Source organism: Seriola aureovittata, chromosome 7 (genome assembly GCF_021018895.1).
Source record: "Seriola aureovittata isolate HTS-2021-v1 ecotype China chromosome 7, ASM2101889v1, whole genome shotgun sequence".
Lineage (NCBI taxonomy): Eukaryota > Metazoa > Chordata > Actinopteri > Carangiformes > Carangidae > Seriola > Seriola aureovittata.
Window position 1 is genome coordinate 25,327,012 of NC_079370.1, and position 20,749 is coordinate 25,347,760.

The 20,749-nt window shown below is 40.7% G+C and overlaps 2 protein-coding genes across 5 annotated transcripts in view; both read left to right on the plus strand.

Annotated features, from left to right (window-relative positions):
* The window catches only part of cep192 (centrosomal protein 192), a 30,710-nt gene extending 20,716 nt beyond the window's left edge, over positions 1–9,994 (plus strand). For 3 of the 4 annotated variants that reach the window (XM_056380865.1, XM_056380864.1, XM_056380866.1), the window contains exons 39-52: positions 948–1,057; positions 1,338–1,500; positions 1,704–1,794; positions 2,002–2,080; positions 2,287–2,410; positions 2,637–2,742; positions 2,846–3,092; positions 3,345–3,421; positions 3,707–3,802; positions 4,301–4,420; positions 5,566–5,678; positions 6,225–6,351; positions 7,087–7,145; positions 8,461–9,994. In XM_056380865.1, the coding sequence (XP_056236840.1) occupies positions 948–1,057; positions 1,338–1,500; positions 1,704–1,794; positions 2,002–2,080; positions 2,287–2,410; positions 2,637–2,742; positions 2,846–3,092; positions 3,345–3,421; positions 3,707–3,802; positions 4,301–4,420; positions 5,566–5,678; positions 6,225–6,351; positions 7,087–7,145; positions 8,461–8,593 (1,645 nt within the window). In that variant the 3' untranslated portion in view covers positions 8,594–9,994. Of the gene's footprint in view, positions 1–947; positions 1,058–1,337; positions 1,501–1,703; positions 1,795–2,001; positions 2,081–2,286; positions 2,411–2,636; positions 2,743–2,845; positions 3,093–3,344; positions 3,422–3,706; positions 3,803–4,300; positions 4,421–5,565; positions 5,679–6,224; positions 6,352–7,086; positions 7,146–7,764; positions 7,884–8,460 lie in introns of all 4 variants that reach the window. The other variant, XR_008828245.1, reaches the window with a different exon arrangement.
* A 1,792-nt stretch (positions 9,995–11,786) lies between these two features.
* LOC130172019 (low-density lipoprotein receptor class A domain-containing protein 4-like) overlaps positions 11,787–20,749 on the plus strand; it is a 233,217-nt gene continuing 224,254 nt past the window's right edge. Inside the window, exon 1 of the mRNA XM_056380414.1 lies at positions 11,787–11,940. The gene's annotated coding sequence lies outside the window, so the exon portion shown is untranslated. The remainder of the gene's footprint in view (positions 11,941–20,749) is intronic.

Consider the following 20,749-nt stretch of genomic DNA (forward strand, 5'->3'; position numbering starts at 1 on the left):
AGCTACATGAATAGTCTCCTGCCAATGACAGAGCCGTTTCTTTCACAAGAGATTTCTGTTGCTGTATTTTTGTCTGCTCTCCTTACTGAAGTGGGTGGAGTGCCATTGAAAAAAGGTGATGTCATATGCTTAGTAATGATAATGTTTTCCTAAAGAATAATTTTATAATTCTTATTGAATCATAAACTGTTAATGTTTTTTAGAAGAATACTTTAAGCCTTTCAAACCTAAGTTTTCAGGGGCTTTAAGAACAGTTTGATTCACAGTGAATATTTCCTGTTTTACTACCATTGTTGAATGAATTTCTGGACTGCAGCGATTTATTGTCACTGAATGTATTAATGTCACTTTGCTGCAGCATGAAAGTACTCTTCTGTGCAGCAACAGCCAATTAAAAGAAAAGAAGGAACAGACTCTACTTATTACCTTAATATTAAGTCACTTGAAATCATTTAAAGTGCCACCAGCCAGGACTAAAAGTCTGTTGAATTCACATGTAGAGCTGGCACTGACAAGTTTTGTTTGTAAGTTTTTCTTTCTTTAAATCATTAGCATTGTGCTCATATGAGACCTCTAACGTGAATCAACTTTACTACTGTGTAAGAGTCCACTGTTGTCTTTGAACAAATCAGTGCTGGTCTTTTAGGTGGTTTAACAATAAAAACAACACACAGGAACTAGAAATGTTGACATTTATCAGAGAAAAAGCAAAAGAGGAAAGTCATTTTCTTTACTACCAGCTTTCCATAGCAGTTAAACACAAAGCAATGTCTGTGTGATATTTGCTGCCTACATATGATTTGTATACTGTGCTATAGTTTCAAAAAACATATATTGTGAATAATTAAGTTCTGATGAAGTTTATAGGTCTTATTGCAGATGGCTATGTTTTTGTGAGAAAGCGGCTTTTGTTCCCTCTTCAGTGTGTTTGTGTTTTCTTCTTTCAGATTGCTTCAGAGCAAACCAGAGGCTGCACGGAAAGCTCTGTCTGGGAACAGCCTGCTGAAAAACATTGACTTTAATGAGAAGTTCCTGGGAGAAGAAAATGTTACAGAGAGTAAGACAGTGTTATCATGCTGGGATAAGATCTGTTTGGTCTCTGCTTTAAACAGAGAATGTAGTTAAAATGGACTGTTATGAGGATAATATCGAAATAATGTGTGATTTGTTGTTTGTTGTACCTATCTCACCCATCAGTTGGTAAAAATAAGGATGGTGGACAGTAAATGTGTTTGAGTTTGTTGAAAAGTTAATTTTCTTTTATTCTTAAATATGTTGGTTGTTGGATACATGCCTAACATTTCTGTGTTTGACTGATGATTTCGCTTCTCCTATAGCCTACGACCTGCCCCATCGGCCCAATGAGGCCCACATCTTCTATGGCAACATGAGTAAGGTGGTGGTGTCGCTGCTGGGAAGTACGAAGAGCACAGACTGTGATGGGAGTGACCATACTGAGCTGCAGCTGCCCCGTGCTAGACACGATTCAGAGACTGACAGGTACGGCCCTCAGTGTTACCAACGCAGTGTAATATACAAGGACCTGGCTCATCTAAATCGCAACCTTCTGAATTTACAGCTCGACATTTACACTCAACACAAACACAGGGATTCAAATATGTTGCAAAGTGTGTCCTTCATAATAATAGTGCTAAGTGTGATTGAACACAATGCATACTTAGTTGTTGTTATGTAATTCCCAGTGGTTTGGCCAATGGCAGTGTGTCTCTGGATGTGCTGCCAGTCAAGGGTCCTCAGGGTCCAGCACTGAGAGTGACAGAACCCACCATAAAGGTACCAGAAGCTCTCTTGTGTGAACGTTAATTGTTTCTCGCCATGAGTGTTTGTTTCAATTCATTCTGGTTTTTGTTTGAGTTTTACAAAAAAAATAAAATAAATAAATAAATATATATATATATATATATATATATATATATATATATAATATATATATATATATTTATTTATTTTCACAAGGTAAAGGTCTTTTTGCTCCCTCAGGCTTCAGAGCCATTACACAGGCAGTCTGAGTCCTGGACCATCCATCCAGAACAGCTCGTCCTCACAACTCCTACCATCAGTGAGTGGAATCTAGATTCTGAAAAGCACATCATGATGTGAACTTTTATCACCTTAGCTTTGAATTCTGCAATAACATTAATGCTTCACATTTTGAGTGTAGTTGGTGAAGCAACTCCAAACCATAACTGAGTGACTCTGCACTGGAATCAAACATTGTATGCAGCTAGCAGCCCACATTTTGGTGATGATGATGTTGTTTTTCAGATGGTGCAGCCACCACCAGTCAGATTCAGATCCGGAACAATACATCCAGAGAGCTGAGCTTTGATTTGTCCTGGCCTGCTCACTGCCTCACCATCACCCCTCAGCACGGAGTCATCGAGCCTCAGTAAGAATACACTTGGTTGTTCAGTAAAAGATGTGGTCGATTAAGTAAACGTTTGCATTAAACATACACTAAATGTTTTGGACAGTTTAATTTTGTGTATGTGTGTAACTGTTGCAGCTTAGTCATCACAGCTTCACAAGATGAACAATACAGGAAGGTCGAATCATGATCTATGTATCTTAAATGAATCCATTTTACTCTTTTTACTTAATCTTTGTTGTCCAAGGTGCCACTTGCAGATTTTGATCAGCCCCAACCCCTCACTAGCAAATAAATCTGCCCTGCTGCCATGGAGTGGACAGGTTTATGTCCAGTGTGATGGTCAACAGAAGGTATGAAACACACAGGACATACTGCAACTTTTTGAGCAAATGTTATCTTGGATTGTGAGAACTTAACATGAGCTAAACGTGTGCAATGTGACCACTGGTTCAGTTTATTAAGGTCCAGATTCGTCAGGACCTGGCTCTGGATGTGTCCACAGCCCCAGCGGATAGGACACTGTCAGCCCTGCCTCCTCTTGCTGCCACCCCTGTGCTGCCTGGAGCCAGGCTCAACACTAAGTCCTCACTGTCCCTGCAGAACCCACAGACCCCACAGACCCCACAGACACCTCAGGCCCCGGTGGATATCAGCAGCAAGACCATCATCTTCCCCACCACTCCCTCAGGGGAAACATCAGGTAGGGAGGTGACTAACCAGTGTACATCTACAATAAGTTTTAGTGTGAAATACTTTCCATATTATTTGTCGTCTGTATGCACAGCACTGTGTGTGTGTGTGTGTGTGTGTGTGTGTGTGTGTGTGTGTGTGTGTGTGTGTGTGTGTGTGTGTCCGAGTGTGTGTCCGTGTCCGAGTGTGTGTCCGTGTCCGAGTGTGTGTCCGTGTCTGTGTGTGTGAGAGACTCAAACTCTCCGTTGCTCCTGTACTTCAGAGGCCCAGCTGGAGGTGCAAAATGGGGAAGAGGAAGTGAGGTGGTACCTGTCTTCATTTGCCCCTCCATACGTCAAGGTGCCTTTTATTTATGATCTCTCTCCTCTGTCAACTCTTTTGTCCTGACTGCTGCTTTTCTGTTTTTCCTCTCTTTATCTCCCTCTATATTGAACAGATGCTTTGACTGCTTTACTGTTTATTAGTTTTTGTCTCATTGAAGTTTCTAGTGTAGCTAACATCTTTTCTTTTGTCTCATGCATCACTTTGGTAACAAGTTGGTTCTGTTGATTTTAATCTTGTGGTTTTGACCGTTGTGTGATAGCAGTGACTCATGTCAAGATGTGGTCCCTTGTCTTTCCTCAGGGGGTTGACAACAGTGGAGATGTTTACCGGGCCACATATGCTGCTTTCAGATGCTCCAGGGTCTCGGGAACTCTGGGAGCACACGAGAAGATGCAGGTAGTCACTCACGTCCAACTGGACTCAATGCTTATATTTAGAGCAAGTCATTGTAAAAGGACGTGACAGGATTTACCATAAATGTTTTGTGTTCCTGGGAGAACGATCTCATGATACCCACGATATTTAACTGAGCTGCTGACCGTGACAAAAGACTGAGATTTTTGTCACTAGTGTTTCCTCTCAGAGGAACAGCACTTCTTATTTGACATGCACTGCAAACCCGAGAGACCAATGCGAAGAAAAGAATGTAAGCAAAACAGTACCTGGGCTTTATTGTGAATCACTGTTTTTACAATCTCCTATTCCATATTTGTCCCTTTAAATCTCTGGTTGTGTATATTTGCAATTTCAAAACGTGTTTTGTTTTTTTCTTTTTGATTGGTTTTGCTGTCAAGTCTGGTCTTTCTAGAGGTTGGCCTCTAAGAACATGTGTGAGGATAAGAAGCATTTTATACAGTTAAAAGAATTCTTCCAATGATTTTCTTGATCTCTCAGGTGCCAATTACTTTCCTGCCCAGAGACAGAGGGGACTATGCACAGTTCTGGGACTTGGAGTGCCACCCGGTGTCTGAGCCCCAGCAGAAAACTAGAATCCGCTTCCAACTCTGTGGCACTGTGAGGACTCGCTTATTAGTTTTGTGGTTATTAACTTGGTCTTGGATTCACACACTATACTGGAACAAATGTACAGGCGCAAGTTGTGCTTCTGTAGTGGAGCAGTTGCACTGGAAAAGACATTGTTCACTTTTTTTCCTGATAGAAGTTTAATTTTGTCCAGATAATACCTGATAATAGCCAATTAGTCACTATAATTTTTGTTTTGTTGTTCTCTTAAAATGGTCACAGTATCATAACTGTTCTCTTAACTGTGCTTTGTCTAAACCTTAATGAAGTACATTTCTTTTACTTCTGCAGTTTTTCATATTGTTCTGGCAGCAGGAAAGCATAAAAACTTCCAAGTCTACATTATACTAGCTTTTATTGACCATTTTATCAGACATTTTTAACAACAAATAATTATTCACATTGACAAATGAACTTGTTTCACTCTCAAACAGCTCACTGAGCTGGTTTGTCTTTGAGCCACATGGGCATAGCTCACTTTAAAGCAATGCAGTGTGTCAGTACCTCCATTACCTATTAGTAAATTAGCATGTATGGTTGTACCTTAACTATGGGCTTGTAGTGTTAGTGACAGAATTAACAAATGAGAAAAGTGGGTTGTGGGATGGGAAGAAAAGCCACCCTGCTGAGATGGGCCTGCGGGCTTCGCATGTCTGCTGCTTTAATGTGAAGTGTTTTGACAGACCCAGTTAACTTAAGAGCACACATACACAGCAAGTGGGTGTCAGATAGATGCCTCCACTTAAGTAGGTTAAGTGGCTATGATGGTAGTGTTTTTGTTATTGTTGTTGTATTTCTTAGATGCAGTTACAGTGGAGTGCTAAATTATTCATCAGTGTTAAATGCTAATCTGTGACTCCAGTTTGGAAAACTTGGATTTGGTGTCATACCCCTCAGTCTGGTGTTGAACTGAATATGTGTGATCCATTTCATATTATGTTATTTAAAATATGAACATGAGTTTTAAGTAGAAATGTTTGTCAGCATCAATAATAAAGTCAGGCGGAGGGTGTTTCTTCTCCATTGTATTTTACTAACCGTTGGTTCTTAAGTAGTATGAAGATGGCAGCCATGTTTCTTTGCACATCAGGAGCTTACTAGCTAAGATCCTAAAGTTTTGATCCGTGTATCTAAAGGGAATAAAGTCTGGACCAGTGGAGGGACGACAGGAAGGAGACCACTCTCTGGTGAAAACAGAGCCCAGTGTCAAGACCAGAAGGAGAGCTGAAGCCTCAGCTGGCAAATCCAGGTAAGACCTCCTGAGCTAAAACTAAACATGCACATGACCCTCACCAAGATCTGTAGGAAAAATTAGAAGCCAGTGTATGAGATATCAGAATAACTGGACTGACCAGAGAGTATGTCATTTATCTTTTGTAAAGGAAGCTCAGTTTGGAATTTAAGGCACCGCAACATCCAGTCTGGGATATTGCTGCGATTTAATCTCCTTTCTTTTTCCTGTCATCTCTCAATAGTGTGGGACATAAAAATGCCCTTAAAAGACAATAAAAAGAAATAAGAATTAGATGCACTCGTAATGTATAAAATAAATGGATGGTTATAGAATTTGTGGCTTATTGAATTATCTCCAGTCATCCTTATGAGATTGAATTCTCGCTCCAGTACTCTATGTATAAAGATCATTCAGGTATTGGTTTTCAAAATTGCCACTATTTTAGCTCATTAAAAAACTTGAGTTTAATGTTCTATATGTTTTGTTCTAGAGTAGATATCTCATCTTCTGATGGTAATTATCACGCTTCCTGTTTAAACTGGCACAATTTATAATTCTCAGCCAGGAGGAGGCCCTGCGGAGGGGTGTCTATTCTCCTCAGGATCTGTACACCTTCCCAGCCACACGGGTGGGGGAGTCCAGCTCTCTGAAGGTCAGCATCCGCAACAACTCGTCCAACGCGCATGAGGTGAGGCATGCCTTATTCCTATCAAGACACAGGAAGGAACCTGAAGGAGAGTGAAATACAGTATATACAGACATACCTATTAGCAGCATTATCTATTCCAGAGAAGATGAGCTGTCAGAACTAAAGCCAGGAGCTCTATAAAAGAAATGGAAGTCTTTTTGTTAATTTTAGCTGCTTCCGTAGATGAGATTTTTAACAGTGCAGATTGGGCGGACCGGTGACAAATTAAAGGAAAAACCTGAAAACTGAGTGGAGAAACAGGATGACAAGGACCCCATCCACAGGGCACAAGGGGTCACTGAATAATTTTGAGTGTGAAAATGATGTGAATCATATGCTGTGGCCTTCACAGTCACTAGATCTCAACCCAGTTGAACACCTATGGAAGATTTTGGGATGATGTGTTAAACAGCGTGAGGGAACCTGGAACAAATGAGGGAATATGTTTTGGAAGAACCAGAAACTTGTAGAGTCAATGTCAAGGAGCACTGAAGCTGTTCTTTTGGCATGTTGCTGGCCCAACACCTGAAGACACTTTATGTTTGTTTCTCCTTTAATTTGTCACTCACCTGTAGCTCACATTGTATACACTGTTATTCCATATTGTTAATAGAAATTTGCATGATTGTCTTTTATTTGTGCTGAACGAGAAATGTAATAACAACCCCTAACAACTGTGACTGTGCTGTGCATGGATTTGATATTTGATGTCTGGCTTCTCTAATTGACTTGCAGCTGAAATTTGTAAACTGTAAGGAGCCCTTCCACATCAAGCATTCCAAATATTCCCTGAGGTGAGTCCAGAGGTCATTATGCCTGACAGAAACTCTCTATTCTGCACCTTTTGATAGTAGCCAGGGGGCACACCTCTCAGTAATCTTTATAATGACTGCATAGCTCTGTGGTTTCTTCTTACTGTGCTCCACTTTTTTGTTGTCTATTGTTAGAGAAGCTTCTACACTGGAACTAGGGCTGCACGATATGCAAAAAAAATCATTAGGAGTTATTTTGGCAGATATTGCAATATGTGATTTCAGTTGGAATGGTCGTTTTTGCATTTTCACTGAAATTTTTTTTAAATGATGACAATGATGTGATTTTTTTGTTGGTCTTGTACCAAACAAACATATTCCTTTATGTCTGGAGAACATGATTTGAAGGCCAGGGCGTCTCTGTAGCACCACAACACTTATGGTGCTAACAGTGCACAACAATGTGACACATTTTACCTTTATCAAAAAATTGCAGCTCCTGTGATTTGGATGTTGCACATGGCCATATTGTGATTTGGATTGTATTTCGATTAATTGTGCAGCCCTAACTGGAACTAAGTAATATGTATTAATGTTTAGTCAAAACATGCTCTGATGTAACTTAGTCTGTGTAACATTTTCCCATTGCTCACTATGGGAGGTCCTGTGAGATGTTGGGACCTGGTGGATGATGTTTCTATATACGGTGCACACTTGAGGCCCGAGGAGTGCTGATGTTTTGCCTTGCTAAGGCCTTTGGGAGGGGTTGCCAGACCACAGGTACTAGCTGTGCTGTGCTGTGCTGTGCTCTGTTGGTGAGGGACTCTGCTCAGAGTGGGCAGAACATGTGTTTTTGTGTTGTTGTTTTTTTTAATCAGAAAAACGACATACGCTAAGAGTTGTATAGGAAAAAAAATACATATTGGAACTGATTTACCTCCTCTACAAAAATTAAGCCCTCTCAGATATATGTCGTGACATTTTTGTCTCCAATGTTGCTGAAGCTGACCCAGTCCTACAGTAGATGTGTGGTGTGCAGTGTGTGGGTTCATTGTAGCCTTGTGGTGACCCCAGCATGCTGAGGCTCGTATCATGCACTCTCATGTCCACATCTACACTAAACACAATGCACACACACTGTCCCATTTATTGTCTGTTTGTTATGCTGTAAAATTGTGTGTGCACATGGATGATTTCTTTTTCCCATACAGTGTTTTAAGATTATAATTTTCGCCGCAGCCTAGTTTGTCATGATTCATATAGTTCAATCCTGAGTATTTGATTTGCTCTTAACATTTCAAATTGAAATAAATGTCTTTTGCCAATTTATCTGTTTAACTTCTTTCTCATCCATTAGATCGCAGCACTATCTGAAGCTACCCGTCCAGTTCAAGCCCAGCACTGCAGGCAGACACGCTGGCTTGCTGCTCATCCAGTCAGAAACAAGTGGAAATCTTGTAATTCAGCTGATCGGTGAGGCATTGCCTTGAATTCACCATCTACCGTCCTACGCCACCTCCTCATGCTGACTGGCTGGCTTTGGGTGGATGCTCTTCTCTGTACTATTCATCATGGCACAGAGGGGAGTAACAGAGGAAAAAGAAAAACTCCACATTGATAAGGATCAATTAAAAGCAACCATGGAGTTAAGTCATTCCTTTTCATCATATTTGGAGATGTAGACTGTAGCTGATGAACTGGAGATGACTGAGGATCTACTGCCAACAACAGCCCCATCTGCCTCTGGATAAGACAGGTGTTTTCAGTTGGCCCATGAAAAATGTTTGTGCCTGAAGCTGAATATTTGGCCTTACTGGCTCACAATTAGTCTGCACCAATCTGGCATTACAGTGAATTAATGATTTATGTCACTTGACTCTGGATCTGGTATTTGCCTTATCCCTAGGTCGTTAACAAGGCAGTATTGTTGTCACCACAGCCTCTGTCAGACAGTAGCAGTACCAGCTGGGCTATGTTCGGGATTACTTGGAGCTGGTCACTCAGGGATGCCTTTGTCTCTTGTTTGGTAACATGACTGCAGGGAAAAGCCATTTTGTCTTGCTGTTTTTTCCATTTTAGATAGTAGAAATCTGGCCTGGGCAAATTAAGTAATTTCTGTAATTAACCGTAACAAGACCACAGGAGATTTGAGGATTCTGTGTTTTAAGAGTTTTGATTTTCAAAGTTAGGTCTTTCTACATTTCCTAAGATTTTCCTTATCTTCTCTGCTTGTGTGGTTTCTATGGAAATGGCTCCTCATCATGCAGAACCCACCTGGACAGTGGCCTTTGTCAGCACCATGTGTCGAATTCCCAGCAACCTCCAAGACTTGTTCAAACAGTCCAGATGTACTTGATGTAGTCATGATCAGGGAAGCTCAGACCACATTAGGATGGTTAATGATTGTTATTACATGCTTTAAGAGTTTCCTCTGGTGGGGTTTGTGTTCGGTAGCTTGCCAGGCCTGCTTAGTATGGTTACCATGGTAAAACAGTGTTAATTACAGTTCAAGTCACAGAAAATTAGCACCACATTTCCTCTTTTGGCTCTGGGGCAAATGGCCAAAATTGCTTGGGGGTGTTGGATTCACATCCATAATCATTTTTTTGTAACTGGAATGACATGGGAAAACTTCATCGGAGATGTGTTGTTAACCTGTTAGATGCCACACATTGGGACAACACAATGAAAAACACTAGTGTCGAACAATATTTTCATGCTTGTATAAAGTAAGTTTTAATATGAAGGCTGTATGTTTTCACAGGCTGCACTCAACATGAACTGACAGCTATCCTAACATACTTTCATTTACAATTTGCACATGCTTCATATAGTTTATTATATAATATATTGTTCTATGTACACATTTTAAATAAAGTTTGTGATAAATAGCTTTGCCTCCTTCAAGGTCCCTGAAAGTTTTTTGAGGGTTTAAGTAAAAAAAACATTCATTTCCCTTCATGTTTCCCTTCCTAGCTCAGAATGGGGATACAGTCAATTAGGTCCACTATAGAGAATCTGCATATCTATAATCTATATTATATACATATTTTTTTTCATTAATTCAACCTTATTCATACAGGGGGTCCAATGAAAACATGTGTTTTATAAAGGTGGCTCAAAGGCAGGTCTTGTGGATATACCTGTCCTGAACAAATCATCAAACTGAACAAGGATCAGTGTGTTTCACAAAGCTGCTTTGGAGCAGATGTGAACAAACTTAAACTCTGGTCTCTTCACAGTGAAGAAAACAGACATGTTAAGACAAAGCTGCAATGTTTGTTTCAGCAGATCAGCACATATGAAACTTAATATGAAGAGTAAAATAAACAGCAAATGGATGAGTTTTGGTTACACGTAGAGATGAGCTCAAATCAGCTGGCTTAGCTCAGTGCTTGCTGCATACTGTTATTATGACATTGTGGGTTTAATGTGAGTCAACTTTGGTGATGAGACTCAACATAGATGTAAAAGATGGGGGATATCACCATGGTAACCTATTCAGCAGGTTTACATCAGAGCATCAGATCAAAAATTGCCAACAGCCCGACTACTGGCCAATCGGATCCCTGAGAAAACTGAGCCATCATTCTTACAGGATCCCATCATAGACAAGAGTTTACAATCAGTGACAAATATTAAAGGGCAACAGATATTTTTATAGGTCATGTTTTAAAACTTCTAACCAACGGAGGATAGTTTACCACACTGAATAACTACTTAATTACTTTATCATCAATAACTAAATTACTTTATTATAGCTGAATTTTAATTGCACAAAGATTCTCTTTCACTTTTCCTTTTCACTATTATCCCATCACCGCAGCTGAGCATAACATGAGACTGTATGGAATTAAAATAAGGGGACAATATACCCTTGTCTTATATAAGAAAAATCATCCACTGCTCAGTATTTCCCATGATAATAAATGTCTAAAAGTAAGTCTGGCTTACTGAAATAAACCTGAATAGTAATCTGGCTTTATGAAACAACCCTCAGTTCATTCATTTGTACTGGCACAGATTTGACTGTTTTACCCCCACAATATGAGGTCAGCTGAGTCAGTGCCACTTTAAAAAACCTCTTAAAAACCTATAGACCGTCATTTTTATCAACCTTTTTCTAAATGACTCTCCAGTAGTTTTGTAGTTTTATAAGATAAGATATTCCTGTATTAGTCCCACTGTGGGGAGATTTGCTGTATTACAGCAGCAAAGTGGACAGTAAAAAGAAAGAAAAACTGCAAAAATGATGATACGAAATACTTAAAAAGATGAATAATTTATACAATTAAATACTTCAATTATATAAAAACCAAAAAATAGTAGATTAGTGATATTGCACATGGTGAATTGTCAGTCTTATCTTTGTTTTATTTGTCTGTTTGTTCACTCACATGGTATTATTATATTTTCTCTGCACTTATGAAGCATCTTGTAGCTCTGGTTTTAAAGTTACTTATTGATAATAACATCTGTCCTACTGAAGTTATCTGCCTTAGAACAGATGATAGAGGAACCACCTTAATAAACTGATACCAACACTGAGTGCATCTGATCCCAAACTGTGTCACCTCTGAAAACAGTGAGGCATTATACTTTTAGGCCAGTTTGTGCTCGGGCTGTTATATGGACTGGGACCTGCATGTGTCGCCAAAGCTTCACCCACAGCCCGGCTGTCAGCAGCATGTACTGTACAGTAAGGCAGCTGGGCTTTATTTTGCTTCCCAGACTGGAAACCGCTGTAGTGCAGTTGGACTTGACGTCTGGCAACACAACATCACAGACTTTGAAAAAGCAGACACGGCGATTTAGCACGTTAGCGACTGCATAACAGGTAGGATGCCTGTGACATTTTCTTAGTTATTTTTTGCACACTGCTGTATTTTTAATTTATAACGGTTGAGTCGTAGGCGGCTGGGGGAATGTTCTGGTTATGCTAGCCGCTGTGGCTAAACGCTAGTCAGGCTGTCCGGTGTTGGGTCTGACTTTGGGCCAGACGGTGGAAGTTGCAGTTTAGAGTTGGAGCTGCTTTCTAAGCTGCGCCAGACAGCAGCTAAGCTAATACGGCTAAGTTAGCTGCAAGCCGGCTAGCCGTGGCTCCCATCAATCATCCGCACGGGGCCACAGTACCAGTCCGCTATGTCTGCATCCCTGTAGGGTAACACTGCCTCTCCCACAGACCGTGACCTCCGTGATTGCTGTAACATTTATCACTGAGCAGAGGCAAGGAGATGTTTATCTGTCTGGCAGGTGTGTCGTTAGCTGTCCTGCGCTGTTTCATCTGAAGAACAAGCTAGCTGGAAAGCTAGATTTTAAATCTTACACCCTGATCCGGCGCCTTTGGCCACCCAACTTTTTATGCAAATGAGACACGCGGTGCATATGATGAAGAGGTGTCACCAAGTAGCTTCATCTGGGATGAGCTGGTAGAGAGTTGTGTGGAGCACTGTAGGGTGGGGTGAGGACCACAGTGGGACAGTGAAACGTCATCAACATTCATCCATAAACATCCTCTCACCATCAATTAAAAACTAAACCCCCACATCACACATTTTCCCCCGAAGAACATGAAGACAGATCCTCTCCTCATTCTCATCATCCTCCTCCTCCTCCTCCTCCTCCTCTTCCTCCTCCTCATCATCATCTTTAAGACTAAGAAGATAATGAGGGTTAAACAAACATACACATCATTCATAGGGATGCACTGTTCTAAAGATGACCCTGACACTTACTATAGACACGTCAAAGTTATGTTAATGAGTGATCTGTTACCCTTTACTAACAAATCTGTCAGCTCATTTTTCTTTAATTCTCCTTCCTCTTTCAGTCATTTTTGTTATTCATTCTGAATATAAATGACTTTACAAGTAAATTGATGGGATGAGAGACATTCTGAGTGCTGACATATAGTACAACAGCACTGGGACTTTTAACTACATGTATCACTCTGCTTTACAGGTGTTCTATCAAGCGTTAATTCATGTTACATTACTGTCTTTTATATATATGAATATATTTCCAGAAATAACATTTGAGTTAAATGATGTATGGTCAGAAGAGGATGAAGGGTAAGGTAACGTATAGATAAAGTAGCAAGCTAGTGTGCAGGTCAGGAAAATGTTTATGTGTTGCTGAGCAACAGTCAAGTTGCGGAACTATCTTTGTTGGTGTAGCCAAATAATTGATGCAATAAACAAATCATAATCTGTTGTTGCCTGCAGGCCATGACCGAGTTTCAGCCGTGCTCATATTCAGTATCACTCCCTCTCCTGTGATGTTGCTTAAATAATGACCACTATAAATTGCAGACCCATGGCTCAAAGTTTCAGACTGACTCAATCTTATAAAAGTATTGATCTGTATGTGACACTGTAAAGTAGCTGAGCGCTGCGTTGTCTGATTGTTGTATTCCAGCACTGATTGTGTTTACGTTAATTTGATTATGCACCTCTGTTCTCTGTGTGAGCTGCATGAAGGTGCAGGAGGTTTTCTGTGTAGGTCTGGTAGAGAGAATACAAGTGCTTGCCTGGGGTGTTGTTTTGTTCCTTAGCTGGCTGGCTGTACAGACGCCCTCTCTCTGGCTACCCTGCCTCTGCTTCGTCCTGAAGGTTTCACTCAGGAATCAACAGATGAGGGAGAGTCCTCCAAGGTCTGAGGCACTGTTTTCAAGTATTGGTTGCCAACGTTTTTTCACATCTTGTCTCTGTTTAATTGTCTATGATCCCCACCCTCCCCAACGCACACACCCTCCTCCCTTTCTGTGTCATTCACACGCTCTTTCTCTCATGTATGTACTTTGCTCAGTTCTGACACAAACCCTATCCTTAGTGGAGCCTGGATGCTTGTGTTGGAGTGATTGGCTGTGGCAGCAGAGTAGTGTCGGTGGCTGGTGCAGGATCTGCTGCATGTTTTCTGCCTGCTGCCACACTGACAAGTTGAGCTGTGCAAGTAAAGCTTGTTAAGTTGGGTTCAATAAAAGGACACCTGTGCTTAATGATGAGTTACAGTATTAAGGGAAAACACTGTTTGCTTTCTGTGCCAATCCTCTGTATGTTGACCCTTTTCTATACTTTATTTCTGGCAGCGTTTGCACAGACAGTACAGTCCAGCAGGTATCATTTATTTTTGTACAGCATGAAAGATATCAGATATGAAGTTCCCTCAGCTTGATAATCCATTACAGTAAACTGAAAGCTATAATTTATTATAATGGAGCAGAGAATGAATCCAATTAGTTCATTATTTATCCAATGTTAGATAAATAATGTAAACAGATTATTTCATTATGCCGAGTCACATGCATTCATCTACTATAAACATGCACCTTCAGAGTCCCTTCAGGACTAAATCATTCTCTTATTTCCTGTTTGGATGAGTGAAGTGAGGGGGCATGGCATGCATGTTATGTAAACAGGATGTTGACAGTCTGTCATTTATGGTGATTACGTCATCCTTAGTCATCTAGACTGTTGCCTGTAGACTGTAAATACTATTGGACAGTTTGCTGTGACATCATCCGTTTCTTTTTCTTGATCGCTCATTGTCAGTTTGACTGATAAATATTGAGCCTTTAAGGCAATCACTGGACAAACACAACCTATTCTATTACTTGCAGCTAAATTACTTTACAAGAATACATTTGAATTGTATGACATCAGTTATTGAGACCAGAGTTTATTCTGTCTGGATTTTCTAAACTTGCTTTGACCTCTGTGTATGTTATGAAGTAATGTTTTGATGGGGGGGGGGGGGGGTCTGTGTTTTGCAATACACATTTCTGCTGCCAGTTTCATGCTATACCACTGATTGACAGTTGATGGCAGTAATATGCCAAGAAACTATGTGCCAGGAAAGGCAGTGAAGAAGACTCCACAGTGCACCTTTAATACTTAGTAAGAAGTTGAATTGTGCTTTAACACATTGTGAGCAGAGGTGCACTTGCTTGCCTTGCACATTTTATCGTCCCATCTATGTCTAGTGAGGCTAGGTTAAATATGGTTGAAATCAAAAGTACGACATATGTAAAAGGGCTTTGTATTGTGATTGGTATATATACATATGCTTTGCATCAGACTCCCCTAAGGCACTGCAGAGAACACACAGAGGGCGAGCGCTCTGTTTTTTTAAGGTCAGCCCTGTGCGCAGGCTAAACTGCAAAGATAGAATCCATTAATACATAAGTGAATAAAAACCATCAAGTCATAAAATAAAAACTAAGAGGGAAAGTTGAGGAGAAAGTCGGGGAGCAGGCCGGGTGCATTATTGGCTACAGTAATGTGTTCTCGTCTACCAGGTTGAGCTGTGTGTCTGCTTCACACAGCTCACTGTACAACTGCTTCTCAGAGCCAGACGTCTGTGTCCATCTGTCTGTTTGTATTTCTGTCTCTTTGTTCGTACTAGCCTGTGTGTGTGTGTGTGTGTGTGTGTGTGTGTGTGTGTGTGTGTGTGTGTGTCTGACTGTAACTGACCGTCAGTCAATGCGTGTGTACTGCGAGCGCACGCATGTGTGTTTCACCCTTTGCCAATTAGCGGCTTCTCACCTCCCGAGGCGAGAGGCTGAGTGTGTGTTAGACAGAGGAGGAAGACTTGATGGGGCTTGTCTGCCGCTGACAGCTCAGCCTTAACCTGAACTCTCTCTCTTTCTCTCTCTCTCACACACACACACACACACACACACACACAGTCTGCACATTGAACTCCAGCTCACACGCACACGCACACAGCCAGGACGTGAGCTCTTGTCAGTTGTTGATAATACAGCCTTGTCTGTCTCTGAGCCGATGTGATGCGCCAAAATTTGACAGTATTGTGTTGGTGGAGCAAAGGCGCGAGACGGGCAAAGACGAGTGCCAGTCTGCACCACAGTATGTGTGTCTTTGTCTGGATTGTGCTCTTGGGAGTGTGTGTGTGTGTGTGTGTGTGTGTGTTTGTATGTATAAATACACTGTCTGTTATTGTGTGTCCTCTGAAACTGCTGTGTTTGTGACTTTATGGAGGGAAAATCATGTAAAAAGTATGATATGTGGAAGAGCTGCAGTGACAAGTGTGTACACAAGAAACACAATACATCTCATTCATTGGAACTTTTTTCTTCATGTGGTCATCCTATGCTATGTTATCAAGATAAATTCATTCTATTACACAGTTGTCTGAGTCTAATCTGCTTTACAACAACTTGCTTTTTTAACATCTCCCTTCCAGTCTCTTTTTGGCCGGAACCATCATCTTACTGAGTTCTGACTGAATACATTCGAAAATGTTGTGTTCATCAAATGGAAGATCAAAGTTCAGCATGAAACCCTCTGATAAAAGCTGTGGTTTTATTTTTAACCCCAGTTGGCACAACATAATAAGTTGATCAAAGAAAACTTATTTGCCAAAACATGGTATATTTTCTGAGCTACCCTGCAGAAATCACAGCAATGAGGTGCATATTCTGTGTGAAAATGAATCTCAGACGTTCAGTGAACGCAGCCAACAGCCTCTCGGAGAGATCTCTGTTCAGCTTTTCAGGACTGCAGCCAGTTTGACGCAGCAATCTCTGTTTATCTCTAGTTGATATTTCACAGGGTTTGCAAATTGTTTGCTAGATTTTAAGTATATTTACAATATATTTATATTTTTTTCTTTTCTTTATAGAAATATTTCTTTATAGAAATATTGTAATATATAACCAGCGGGAGGTAGCAATGCACTAAACCGTGCCTAGTCTGCCAGAAAGAAGAAGAAGGAGACTCACCACAGGCTTTGTCATCATCAGCCTGTGCCAGCGAATCATCTGGAAAACATGAGAGCCCATGCTGCTTCGTGGGGAAATGAAGAAACGGCTGAAAGTGCTGCATACACGACGAGGAGGAGGAGTTGGTAAAAAGACCAGTGTATCTTCCATTACATGGAAAATGGTTTGGTTATAAAAAGTCAGACAACAAGCAGAAAATGATAATCCGCAAATCATGTTGGACGACAGTAGTTTGCAAAGGCGCGGTACGAGCAATCTTTTCTATCACCTCGATGAAAACACATTCTGGAATATGAGAAAAGCGAAAACGAATCGTCCACAAACGTCAAGTGAATCCAACTGCAGTGGGAAGTAAAAGGTGGCTGCAAATCACACATCACTTCCTCTGGCATTTTTCAAAAGCTGTCCTTAGGAGACAAAAAAAATCAGTGGTGGACTGACAACATAAGAAGTAACATAACAAAAGCCATCAGTGTTCTTGTGTGAGGACATGCTTCCCTCTGGAACCAGTTGACAGAACAGGCCTGAAAGACATGATCAAAGCCCTGGATCCAAGAGGCCGCTAAAACCATACGGTGAGGTCAGTGAGCAAGTGGAGAAAGAACTACACACTATGCAACTACCAGTGAATTCCCCTGATGACCACTGGGGAATTGACTTCCCAAGGGAAGCGCTGGAGTCATGGAGGCTTATAGAAGAATGGCGGTGGCACTTCACGGCTGGACGAGACTGCAGTGCTTTGGCCACAGGCTTCACCTCGCCTTTGGTAGGTCAAAAGAGGAGTGTCAAAATATGTGTTCTGTCTTATAGTGCATGTTTTTGATGAACTTGCACATAGTTTAAGTTTCTAATACATACAGTGTTGCCAGTTCACACTTTAAAAAAAAAATAGCTCAAAGTTCAATTCATACAGATGAAAATCAACTAGTTCATGTTCATTTGTTCGTTTTAAAAAAAAAAAAATAGATTGCTATTCTTTTTCAATAGAACCTCCTTCTACCCATCCATCACCAGCGCCAAATCATTGCCACTCCCAAACTAAATCAATTATTGTACACCACTGACACAGACATTAGTTACATTTAAAATCCATATATAAATATAATCTGTCTGAGTCTTCACTTGTTTGTTCATAAAACTGCTTCAAATGCTCAAACAACGGCGTTCATTCACGTTCATGCACAACACTATATATATATATATATATATATATATATATTCCAAAAACAACCATTCCAACTGAAATTGCTACTCATATCACAATCACAATATATCTCAGTACTGCCAAAATAATCACAATATGATTTATTTTGCATATCATTCGACACTAATATACATATGTATATGTATATATATGATAGTAACCTGTAAATCTTACCTTTAGGCTTCAAACACACATAACATACGAATAATGAATACTTTTATTTATATGGCATTGAAATAATTGCAGTAGTTACTTAGTTAATAGCTGAACTTATTCAAAGTAAACATTAACATAAAGGCTGACTGTAAGTATTTATAATACAACTGTCTACACTTTTCATAGACACTGGAATCTGCTTCCAGCTAAGAACAGACTTTCACTCTTTTTCCCATGATGCAATACACTGAACATTGAGTTACCCATCATGTCAACATTCATTTGACTGTGATTCAGTTTTTTGATTGTAATGAATTGTAGTTTTACAGTTGTGCTGGATGAGTGTGCTGGCATTTGTATGTTCATGTGTGCTAGTGTAAGTGTTGGTGTGGCAGACTGTGTAATGGTGTTGCATGTAAATGAATGTGTTTAGTGTCTGGTGATTGTTGTGTGTGTACCTGCCCAGGGACCGCAGATGGAAATGAGCTAATAGCTAAATCTGGCATGAATCATCTCCTCTTATTTTGAGATGAATGTTTTTATGCAATGGTTCTTGATTAATGAAGTCTCATAACAATAACGTTTTTTTCTTGCCAACAGACGGAAGCGTCAAAGAGCTCTGTGTTGAACATGCAGCTGGCATATGCAAGGAGATTGTGAGTGACTTTTCCTACATGTGGAGGATAAAGACAGAGATAAAGAAATGGTCACTGCCCAGGCTGGACCCCCCCCACCCCCCCACCCCCCCACCCCCCATCGCTGAAATGCCAACAGAAAGTGTTCAGAGGGTGATTGAACAGGAGAAGGCCTTAAAGGTGATACATGGAGTCAGTAAACAAAACCCTCAGTCCCCTGATTGAGTCTGTGGAAGAATATGTCAGTGTGTCACCTCAAACCTGTGCTCCATCTTTTCAATAATGGTTTTCTGACTCCAGCTCAAAATGACACACACTTGACAAAGGACATGAAGAGGGCCACCTTCCAGTAATTAGATGAGAAATACTCTGACCCTGTGGCAGATGAAAAAAAGCACATGTAGCAGATGACAGGGAGAGTACATCAAAACCAAAGCTGCACCGCAGAGATTCAGTCTCCACGATGGCAAGAGAGGCTGCAGAAGGATCATCTGCAGAAGATGTTGCAGAGACGGAGGCGCCAGAGAAAGCGGAGCGAAGTCTTGCTAGACGAATGTTCAACAGCCTGGCCCAGCTGCCGTCTCTGACAGAGATGCAGTTGCAGTTGAGCTCAGCAGCTACCTGCAGGCGCTGGAGGTTGATGCTTGAGGCAGATCCACTGGAGCCATGGAGGCTTCACCAAGCAAATTTCCCAAGAGTGGCCAGCTTGGCCAGGAAGTGCCTTTGTGTTCCTGCCACTAGTGGCTCTTCAGAGAGGGCGTTCAACACTGTGACCTGCCACAGATCTGCTCTGAAGCAGGAGGCAGTTGACAGGCTTGTTTTCCTGTCTAATAACCTGTAGTGGCTGCTATAAGCAATGAGGCTGGGCTAAGTAAACCAGCACAAACACAAGTGTTGACAGTGGGTTTTTTTGTTACACTTGAGTAGAAGCAATGAGTCCAAGTAAAGAGCTTTAGTGGGAGGACGCAGGGAGATTTGTTTTGCACTCTGCAACACTGAACAGCAGCTATTTGTAATTTTGAGTGTTGCCTCGTGTATGTTGTTGTATTTGAATTAACTTTTTCAATTTGATTATATGCTGCCAAACCTTTGTATTTAAGTGTACTAACAATGAGGCAAGGTAAACATGCACACTGAGATGCTGTGAAGAGAAGAGATTTTGGGCGATGCAGAAGTAATCACGCCAATTCCTGCAATACTGTAACTGAAGAAGACAGACTTACTTTGAACTAGTTTTGAATTTTGAGAGTTTCATTGTGTTGTAGTCGGTTGGGGAAAGAAACCTCCGGTCCTGCTGTACCTGAAGTCAGTTTTTATTTGTACTTTGTGCAGCTTGAGTTTATTGTATTTCATGAAAAAGTGTTTTCTTTTCTGAGATATTGAAGTCACTTGAGAAAAGGTTTTGTATTTTTCTGTTTTAATATTGCAGTTTTACACATTAAATGTTCTTTAATACCTCTATACACCGATCAGCCACAACATTAAAACCGGTGACTGGTTTTAATGTTGTGGCTGATTGGTGCATATATACTAACACGGTTAAGAGTACAGTGATAATGCCTGTATAGCGCCATGCAGCTGCCATGCCAGTGTTTATCCTTTCAGAGGCATTTATATCAGATTGTTAAGAAAAACGAATATATCTTGAAATATGCAGTTACCGTCCGTGCTTCAAATTAAACCATGATATTAATTTTAGGCCATACCGCCCAGCCCTACTTACACACATATTACACATGCTGGGCTTTTTAATGATGGTTATGAGATTTTCTTTTTATAGCTCTGAGCCACAGTCAGAGGCTTTCCGTCCGTCCCATTCTCATGGACACGATATCTCAATAAAGCCTTGATGGGATGGAACTTCTTCATATTTTACACAAACATCAAGGATGAACTAATTAGATTTTGG